General features: G+C 38.8%; 1 protein-coding gene across 1 annotated transcript; it reads right to left on the reverse strand.

Moving 5' to 3' along the window:
- Positions 1–3,703: 3,703 nt before the first annotated feature.
- On the reverse strand, positions 3,704–7,172 carry adra2b (adrenoceptor alpha 2B). The gene has a single exon (XM_016445372.1). It carries the CDS (start codon positions 6,735–6,737, stop codon positions 5,208–5,210), a length of 1,530 nt encoding a protein of 509 aa, XP_016300858.1. The 5' UTR covers positions 6,738–7,172; the 3' UTR covers positions 3,704–5,207.
- Between the last annotated feature and the right edge of the window lie 3,439 nt (positions 7,173–10,611).

The raw sequence follows: 10,611 nt of genomic DNA on the forward strand, positions 1-10,611 counted from the left end.
ATCTGTCAAAGAAAAATCTCCTTTTCCATATTCTTTCCTTACTTTTTATGTTCTGCCTTGTTTTTAATATACATTGAAATGGCAACAGAAAAAAAGCCCTTAGCTTTTCTCTTAGATAGCAAAGACACCACTGAGGCCGAGTGCTGTCCTAAAAGAGCTATCCTCAGTGGATTATGATACAGTTGTTAGACATGATGAGATGTGGTACGTGATGAGGCTGTGACTGAACACACTTTGTATTTCCTGTTTGATTGTCTATGCCAAAAAACAACCCCTCCTCTTCCCATCCATTCCCAGCCATGGTCCAGTTAATCCATTTTCAAATGTACTGTAATAGTTTGCTCACCCAATCACATGAACATTATAGAATTTCCATGGATAAGAATTTGGGTCAGGGGTAAGCCTGGAGGAGAAAGGACACACTGCAGAGCTGTCACATAAGACTCAAGACATTTCTGAAACAAAATGGTCAAACTGTGAAATGCTAAATGGTTTATCTCTTGTTTACAGAATCATACAGACATTTTAAAGACAGCTCTATGGGTTTTATGAGATATATGTGCGTGGGTGAATCTAATGTTATTTTTTTAATGGTATGTTTTAAGATTAGTACAGCGGAAAGTCAGTTACAGAGAGGGTAATAAGGGACACTTCCAAAGAGAAGTTTAACTTGTTGAACTTTTTGAACTTGTCTTCTCTACACTCAAAACATTGTCAAATGGTCAATGAAGGACATGAGATAATCTTAACAAATCATAACATTTCTTAATGCTTCATACATTAAATATATATAACACACTGTTATGATCTTTCAGTGACCTTTGCTGAAGGTTACAACATTAACCTAGTAAGTGCCGACAAGTGGATGCCTTTAGGAGCGAGTTATTAAGTTCAAACAACAGGAACAGGATAAAACTAATGATGAGACGATTCTTAATAGCATACTAACATACTGCTATTGCTATTTCTGCTATATTAGACATAGTAAAAGAGTATGCTATTTTGAATTTAGATGCTGTCTTTGTAATTGAGTTAATTAATCATTCAATCAAAAGATTCATTCAAAAACTCTTATTTATTAAAGTTCTGCTGTGGCTGCATGTGGAACTATTTTATGTGATTTAGCAAAAATAGACAATATTGTGTCTAATATGTCCTGCTGTCATGCTGATAATTTGAAACAACATCCTTGCTTGTGTGATATTGCTTGTGTCATATTTATAGAGTGCAACTACATACTATTCCCCATTGATTTTTCTCATAAAGATAAAAAAAAAAAAAAAAGTCTTCCATAAAGAGTTATAAGCCACGAATCAAACCAACCAGCTACAAGGTAAATCACAAACTTTGAAGCAATAAATGTTTTAAAAATTGCTCAAAAACATAAAGGTACACGACTGTGTGCACTTAAAGGGATGCTTCACCCAAAAATGACAATTCTGTCATCATTTACTCACCCTGATGTTGTTCCTATCATGTATTTGTAATTTAAAAGTGGCTTTAATGAGGGAAAGAACTACAATCCCATGATGCATTGCAAATGACATACAATATTTAAGTAGTTTGAGAGCATAGAGAGACTGACTCGATTGCGCAATTTACAATACTTCATGGGAGTAAGTCGGTATTAAATAGTTCTTTTGGTGCAATTTGCTTGTTTCAATTCCCTGATTGGTGGAGATGTATTTGCAGCATCATGGGTAATGCAGCTTTTCACCAGAAATTGTGCTGTTAAACATGATTATTTGGTTGATTCCTATTCTGATTATAAGATAATAAACAGGTAAAATACACTGTCCTTTAAATATTTGTCTCGCTTGAGTTTCTTCATTCATGCTAGCCACTTGCTAACAGCTGTTTTTTTTTGTGGAAGCTTTGCATTTAGTGAGACAATAAAATATTTCAACTCCAATCAACATGTTGTGTCTAATTAATTACTTACATGGCAAATAGCCATATAATAAGCAAGACAATGTACATTACTAAATAAACACCTTCAGGGTAATACAAGATCCCTCCGCTTTGGTTGGGTCCTGATAGCCAGCTGGATGTACATTATCCATTAGATACTGTATGAATGGTTAATTTTGAAGAGGATTAAATTGTTTATTATTATTATTATATTACAAACAAAGTTCTAAAAACTTTGCTAAGTTTTCTTATGCTTCATATCAGACATAAGATTCTGTTGCATGACCGTCAAGTTTATTGTTCCAAATACATATTTGGATTCAGAGACTAAATATAGCTTATTTACTTTATTTTGCAAATTGAGAGTGGGCTTTGGATGCAAAGACGTGTTTGCATGTCCTCTACCCCACACTGCCAGTCTCTTACTCAACCACTAATTAGATTCAGTTGTTTAAAAAGTAGGTCTCAAATTTTCCCAAACTTTTCTGTTCCTGCATTACTGAGACTCTGTGTCTGAAGTGTTTTCTGAATTTTGCCAACAACTTTTTTAACTGAAAGATTTACATAGCAGACAGCCTGACGCATTGGGGAAAATATTAATTTCCCTGGAATGACGTTTCCATATTTGTGGATGAATGAGTTCAATTTCTCTGCGAGTCAAAGCAAAGCAATCAGGAGTTTGAGGCTCTGCCAGAGCATGACCTTACAGGTAGATGCTTAAGGAAAAGGATAGGCTACTAATTCATACAAAATTATTTACACGGTTCACATGGAGTCTTCATTAATTATTAAATGCAGCATCTTCCTACAATTACCAGAAATGAATCTCCTTCCCTGTTTGAGTTCAGAGCCTCTTATCTTGTAAAATACACATAATATTAACACTTTTTTTTCTATTCCACTATTTTTAAAGTGCTGTCTTGATAAGAAAAAAAGAGGCAATTAACATCAAAGAAGCTGAACCTGCATTTTAAGTATTAAACTCAGTCCAGTATTAATCACGCAATCCCATGCATGCACTGTGTTCAGAAACATCACCATTCCTAATGCAATCATGCCTGTGAATATAATTTTTTTTTAAAGGATTGGATGGTGTCAAATTGACCTTAAGGGAGACTGAGAGTTTATCCAACCATATCAACATACATCTGCCTAGCACCAATTATTCCCGTTATCTAATACATCAAAACATCTGCCCTTTTGAATACAAATTTCCTCTCTCTATATCTATAGTAGATACTAGTTTATTTGCATTAAAATCTGTAAAAATCATACAAATTAATAAGGAAAGTGAGGTTACTGTTGTCCATTCCATATGAAAACAATGATCTGTTGACGATTTTGTTCTAGAGTTGTTTTAGAGAAGGAATTTTTAATGCCTGGTTTTCATAAAGCCTTGCCATTAGCAAAACCTCATTTTCTTTGCATAATTTTCAATGTGTCCCAATGATGTTTGTCGAGATAAAATCTGTTCATCTGCACTAAAAGCGCCATAGTTATTCTCTGACAGCAATGAGTCAGTTGGCACACAGCTCAGCGGTTTTATTTTTCAAGAGCAGCGGAAAACCAACAGCATTACACTGAAGAAAGAGGAGTCCAGGAGGCAAAATGGATACAGTTACCAGGATCCCGTCAATTGCAAAGCTTTTGAGAATGCAGCCCAAATGCAATGTCCTGACACACACAAAAAATCTTACAGAAAAAAGTACAGTAGAAGGATTTTTAATCATGTTGTAGCTAAAACTGAACTCCTCGTGTCTGTTTTCAAAAAAAATATATATATATGGGGGGGGGGTTCATTCATCAATGATTTGATGAATACAAAATCATTCACATAATAATAATTTACAGCTCTCATCTTAGATTTGACTCATTTCCTAATTGTCTCAAAATGATTCGTTCAAAATGACCTGCAATAAAAAGATTCTTTTGAAATAAACTCTGGTTTAAGAAGATATTAAATGAGTTTAGCAGCAAAACATGTAAAAGCATTGGCACGAGAAGTAGCTGAATCATAAGCACTGGCAGATATGGTGAACCAGCCACATTTATCAAGCACATACATACTGTATATAGTTGAACTGGTGCCAGTGGAATCAGGGGAGGGATGTGAACTCACACACGCAAAGAAACCTCCACACAACAGCATTCGCACACCCTCTCGCACACAGCATCCACTTCCAAACATACATTGCAGTCAGACACAACACATACCCATTCGCAACATTTGCTCGGCACACACACACGGGGATCATTAGCAAAAAGACAATGACCAAAGAAATCGAAAGCATCACTGCTATCAGCCCTTAGTCCCAAAGTATCACCCTGCTGAATGCTCAGACATTTAGGGTGCAGTAGATCAGTGTACACCAACAAATGATCATTTGTTCTTTTATACAAAGAAAAGTGCTGAACCAAGTCAGAAAGAGCACCTCCAGTGAAATCAGGAGGTTTGTGTCATCTGATACAGTCACCAAAGTCTAAAGTCATTTTGGATGACGCAAAGAGTCTAATCATATTAAAAATGAAAATGACTTTTGATATGAATACATATCTTAAGTTCCCATAATAAACATTTTGTTATCTAAAAGCCTGCTGGCAACCTGTCCAAGATGCAAAGAGACAGAAAGGCTTCCATCCATGACAGGTGTTCTGTATTCACAGAGGCTTTCTGCATCACAGCATGGCAGAAAATCTCCCCAGTGGTCCTAACTAGAAGCCTTAATGTTCGATCGGAGAAACTTGCGTCAGCTCGTTTCATACACATTGCCCCTGGTTAGGATTTCCACAGGAGTATTTCATGTCTTTGTTCCTCAAAAGTAATGTTGTGTAGGCATTGGTAGACCAATCAGCATGGAAAAGCTGTACGTAAAGATTCTGAATGGTGTACCTCTGAAATCCTTAGAGAAATCCATGTTTGCTGTATCTCCAAGGCCTGGTGCTTTGAAAGGTGAGATAACAGGAAAAAAAAATACAATAACCTTTGTAACTGACCTCCATGTCGCTTGTCCTTGCAGGTGTGCGATAGTCCTAGTAAGTTCTTTTGTGTTCAGCCTTGATTTGTCAAAGTCTGTGAATATTTTTGGATTAGCCCCATTTTATAACACAAATACCAGGAATCCAATGCCTGAGGCGGTAACCTGGAGTCATTTGAGTAGCATGGTGTCCTCAGCTCACCGGGCAGCACAAAAAGCCCTTCGTTTACATCGCAACAGCACCGTTATTGTGCTTCTTTTAGTCTGTGTTCTGAATAACCGCATATTTGTTGTCTGAGGGGATGATCCACCTCAGGAGCTTCAGAAGAATGTGCCTTTGGTGTTCTTGCAGAGAATCTTTTTGAAGGCTCTGCGGAAGTCTTTGTTGAAGATGGTGTAGATGACCGGGTTGAGGCAGCTGTTGCAGTAGCCGATCCAGAAGAAGAACTTAAAGAGTGGCTCTGGCAGGGTGCACGTCTCCGGGCACACAGCTTGTAGGCTGTACGAGAAGAAGAAAGGGAACCAGCAGATGACAAAGACGCCAATTACCACCGCCAGCACAAAGGTGAAGCGCTTCTCTCGGTTCACCATGGCTTTGCGTCGTGCGGAGTTGGGCGTTCCTTCCTGCTTCGTCTTCCGGGTCACCAATTTGGCACCTTTGGTGGTGGCGATCATGTCTCTGTATTTCTGGATGGTGGCGGGGGAATGGATGCCACTGGGTGTCATGCTCGGGGTACAAGGGACCTCTAACCCCCTCCCACCTTGCTCAGTGTCTGAGTCAGAGCTCATGCTCTCTCCGTTATTATTGTCGGGCTGTTTCATGGTCTTCTTTGCCTTTTTCCCCTCTTTATTAGGTTTATTAGGAGCCATTTCGGATGAATTCGAAGGAGACGGGGAAGGGCACGGCGTGGTCGGTGTCAGGGTTGTCGAAAGGGGTTGCAGATGTTTGTTGGAGATTGGGGGGCTCGCTGCTTGCTGGGTGGATTCCACTTGGGACACGGCCAGAGTCGGAGGCCTGGGTTTTTTCTGCAAGGTAGAGGGCGTTTCATCTCCTCTTCCGTTTTGTAGACCCTCCATGTGCGCCTTGTGCTGAGGGGTTGCGGCATTGACTGGGACCTCTTTGCGGGGCTCCCCTGGTGGACATCTCGTGCGCTGCTTGGCGATCTGGTAGATCCGCATGTAAACTAAGATCATAATCAGACAAGGAGCAAAGAAGGAACCGATAGTAGAGTACAGGATGTACCAGCGCTCATCGTTGAGCTGACACTGTGGCAGCCCACCTGATTCGGCGCCACCTTTGTTCTTGTTCATGGAGAGTAGCGGTGGGAAAGAGATAACTGCTGAGATCAGCCACACTACCAAAATGGCACATTTGATGCGTTTGGGCGTCCGCTGTGCGCCGTACGTGACGGCGCGTGAGATAGACATGTAGCGGTCTAGACTGATGGCGCACAGGTGTACTATAGAGGAAGTGCAGAACAACACATCCAGCGCCAGGTAAATCTCACACCATACAGAGCGGAAATACCAGTAGCCCATCAGTTCATTGGCTAGTGAAAATGGGATGATGAGGGTGGCCACCAAAATGTCCGCGGCTGCAAGGGAGACCAAAAAGAGGTTCTGGGGTCCTCTAAGCGAGCGGCTGGTTAAAACAGCGATGATGACCAGAATATTGCCAACAATTGTAAAAAGAATCATCAACGTGATGGCTGTTGCAAAGGCTGCTGTGGCTTCTTGAGTGTACGGAGGGAGTTTTATCATGCTCTGGTTGCAAGTCGGTGAAGACGTGACTCCGGTGCCGTTAATGTTGTGGCCATGCAGACCCGTGCCGGTAGAGCACGCGCTTGCCATGACTGCCAAAGCGCGGCAACTGAGGGTGCACGTGGTCTAATCGTCTCTATTAGTAATCCGAATGTGGCCAGAATACATTTTATAATCTCGTTTAGATGCTTTTTTCTCTTCTAAGAACTTAGTAAAATATGTTTGGTTGAAATTAAATAAACGATCTTACGTATAAACGAATGAATACATCGTTTACTGAGCTAAAGATTATGTCAGCCATTGTTATGTCACATCTCGTCGAGTGTTGGTAGTTTATTACTTTGCGTCAAATTTGGAATAAGCTTCATCTGGGTTATGGAATAATTATGGAAACGTGCAACTTGATTTAAAAGGCAGGCATCAAATAAATTAGATGTCGGGTAGATTACATTTAATTCATAGATTCAAAAATAGAATTTACAGCTCTGTCGATAAATTATCAACATCAGAATGTTTTTTTTTTTATAGACGACAGATAATGTGAGGGGGGAAACTAAAACAAAACAAACAAAAACGCCCAGAACCAATGCAAAAATACAAGCTTTGGTGCCACAGATCGATAAATTTCCAATATGAAAAAGCAGCGCGATATTGTGCTTCTATAAATGATTAGAGTAACAATTATTCAGTTTTAACAGTTTACGTATTCTAAAGTTCAAACCAGGAATAAAAACGTTATAAATTCTTAACAAGTGCTTACAAAACAAATATACTGGAATGCTTAAATCTAGGCTACCCAGATGCACAAGCCTCCGCGGAGCGCAAGGCTTTAAATATAAATCTCCAGGGAGCACGCAGCAGAGCGCGGCGATGTGCCAGTTTCCCCTCACAGTTTTCACAAGTTTGCAAAAAGAATTTAAGCGCAACAACTACCCTGATAAATGATGGAGTCTGATGTAGCTGTGTCGTTGTTACATTCCTGAGTGAAGAAAGTCGGCTTAATAAAGAATCAGAGGCACGTCGAAATTTTTCGTGTATGTCCAAGCACTAAAAAAAAGTATAATGTCTGAAAACAGTTTGTCGTCCGTCTCCCTCCGTGTTTCCCCCGTTTTAGTCACAGCATCTCAATCAGCGATTTGAACGCCTCCTACGTGCCTCGCGCATTACCACAGAGACAGTTTGAAGGATCGGCGCGCCTCGCGCGAGCCGCTCTGGCTTCAGATCTACGCAGCGGTTCTCCTCTGTACCCCAGTATAAGTGATGTCAGGACGGGCGTCATGAGGCCAACTCTTCCCACCCACTTAAAAGCCTGACCTATCCTAACACTCTCTTGACAAACAAACAAAAAATACAGGCGTGTAGTGGATGCAATTCAGATAATACATTTTGGAGAAGTCAACAATCCAAACAACTTGTATCCAAACGGATAAAGGTAACGATTTTGAATAATGATATTTACACACTGAAGAGTGCAGGATTCATTTGACTATATGTTCGTTTGAGAAGTTTAATTTATAGGCATATGACCACCTCAAATTGTATTGTAAAGCACCAAGTATGAAAAATGAAAGGTTGATTTTTTAGTTAAAGGTGCGTAACTGTTCAGAACTACATTTGATCGTGTTGCTGATTACCTCCAAACCCACAAAAAAGCAACAAATTAAAAAGCAAATAAACTGCAAAAGCAACAGAGACCTGTTTGAAACGTTTCAAACTTTAATGACAGACTGCGCTCTCGTGCGTAAAAGGACTCGTGACGGCCGAGCGCTTCCTCCGCACCGTATTTGCGCTTCACTTCATAAAGATCAAGTGGTTTAATGCTCTCTTCAGATGATAAAGTGCAACATATACCCAATTTAGAAGCTCTTCAAGCGTATCCATTAGGATCAGTGGATTTCTATTTCCCGATCACCCGTATTACCGTCGTGATTTTAGCAAAGAACTCAGGACTTTGTGTCAAAAGGGTCGAATGAGTCGCACCATTTCCAATATGCAAACAATATATTAAATAAATATTTGCACGAAGCAATATTTGCTACTGTAAATATTTTTACAAACCCTACGTGCTCTAGGACGTTTATACGTTGCGCGCCACTGTAAAGACTGTATATCCCTCACAGCCTTGTTTTCATCCGTGTTAAATTCAGTATGGCGTCTAACCTGATTAATAAAGTCTATTGACTAAGATGTGTGATTAGATTACTACATTTTAATGGTGTTCAAATTTCCACTGCATGTCAGATTATTATTTTTTTCCATTGCATGCCTTTTAAGATCATGACACTCTTGAGAATAAGCTTCTCTTTGGAGACTGCATTTCATTTACTCTACTTTTTTCCCCAATAGCTTTCAAGAGGGTCATGATGTTCCTTCTGGAGAGAAGTAATTTTCTTCTTAGTGGTGATAGATTGAAATATTAGATGGGCTGTTTAATTTGCTGACCCTTGTGAAAAAAAAGTGCACTTAATTGTATTGAATGTATAATTGCAGTGTTCTTCAAATCTTAAAAGTGCACTAAAACAATTGTACTTGCATATTATATAATATAAATAAAATAAAACCTGGAGAGAGAGTACTTAATGTCTTTATGTGTTTAATATATAAGTACACTTGTAGAAAGTGTGATAGACTGAGATATTAGATGAGCTGTTTAATTTGCCGACCCTTGTGAAAAAGAAGTGCACTAAATTGTATTGAATGTATAATTGCATTGTTCTTCAAATCTTAAAAGTATATTAAAACAACTATGCTTGCAAATTATATAATATTAATTAAATAAAACCCTAGAGAGAGTATTTAATATCTTCATGTTTTTAATATATACTGTAAGTACACTTTTAGAAAGTTAACTTTAAAATACTGTCAAATTAAAAGTTTTACTTTAAAGTACATGAAATCATTATGTTTAAAGTATTATTTTGATGTGTTGACTCATACTAAAGTGTATTGTACATGATTATTAACTGTAGTGTTTAATACAATATTACAGTAAATATATGTTAAATGTAGGCTACTAAATATATAGAATACAGTATTACTGTAAATATATTTTAGATTTACTAAATTGCAACTTAATCATTACAAACAAACCAACACACACACACACACACACACACACACACACACACACACACATGTTTCATTTGAAGCAACCTTGATTCCCAACAACAAAAACAAACCCACTGTGATGTTCCTGCTGTTATGAGCAAACCGATGGCATAAGAGTTCCCAAACAGAATTAACCCTGGACAACATGCAGATTTTCCAAATTCATTTAGCTGACAAAGTGCATTGGAGCTGACAATTCCCCATAGCCTGTCGTAAGCATTATTTAAATTATTTGTTTAGGTATTCAAAGTAAAAAAGAGGCAGAAATTGCTGCTGTCAGAATAATAGTGTCAAATGAAAAGTTTGTGTATGAGACAGTTCATGATTTCAGTCACCGTGTAGGAGCTTAACAGCCTAAATATTTACTGGGTAAAATGCAATTCAGAAATATCAAGAGGCCATCACTGGAACTCAATCAAAACGAAACATCTAAGGCTGGATCCAATTTTAATTTTAATTTAAAACTGCCTGAGTAAGCAAATAAGTTCAAATGTTTGCCAGATAGCATCACACCAGAGCTGTTTCAGAGGATGTTCTGAGTTTTGAGGGAGATGAGACCATATCAACGCTGGCATCACAGGATCTGCCTCACATGGGCAACCGCAATCTGTTTCACCCTAAGTGTTTAGAACTTCCATCAAAGTGTGGCAGGAAGCTAAACAAATCAATGTTTTCCATGCCCACGCTCACAATGAAAGAGTTGTAGATGCTGATGGCTGTAGGCAGCAATGACCTTCTGTGACACGATCACGAATCACCCTGCATGCTCCTTGATTGGTGATCTCTGATTTGCTGATGAATTCCACACAATGCTCCAAAGTTACAAAACAAACTCCTCTGTTTCTTGCTGTACTTC

Source organism: Sinocyclocheilus anshuiensis, unplaced genomic scaffold (assembly GCF_001515605.1).
Source record: "Sinocyclocheilus anshuiensis isolate Anshui unplaced genomic scaffold, SAMN03320099.WGS_v1.1 scaffold275, whole genome shotgun sequence".
Taxonomy (NCBI): Eukaryota; Metazoa; Chordata; class Actinopteri; order Cypriniformes; family Cyprinidae; genus Sinocyclocheilus; species Sinocyclocheilus anshuiensis.

What these genes read in the sequence shown, in the direction of transcription:
- adra2b (XM_016445372.1), bottom strand. Translation starts at nt 6,737, where the DNA reads ATGGCAAGCGCGTGCTCTACCGGCACGGGTCTGCATGGCCACAACATT.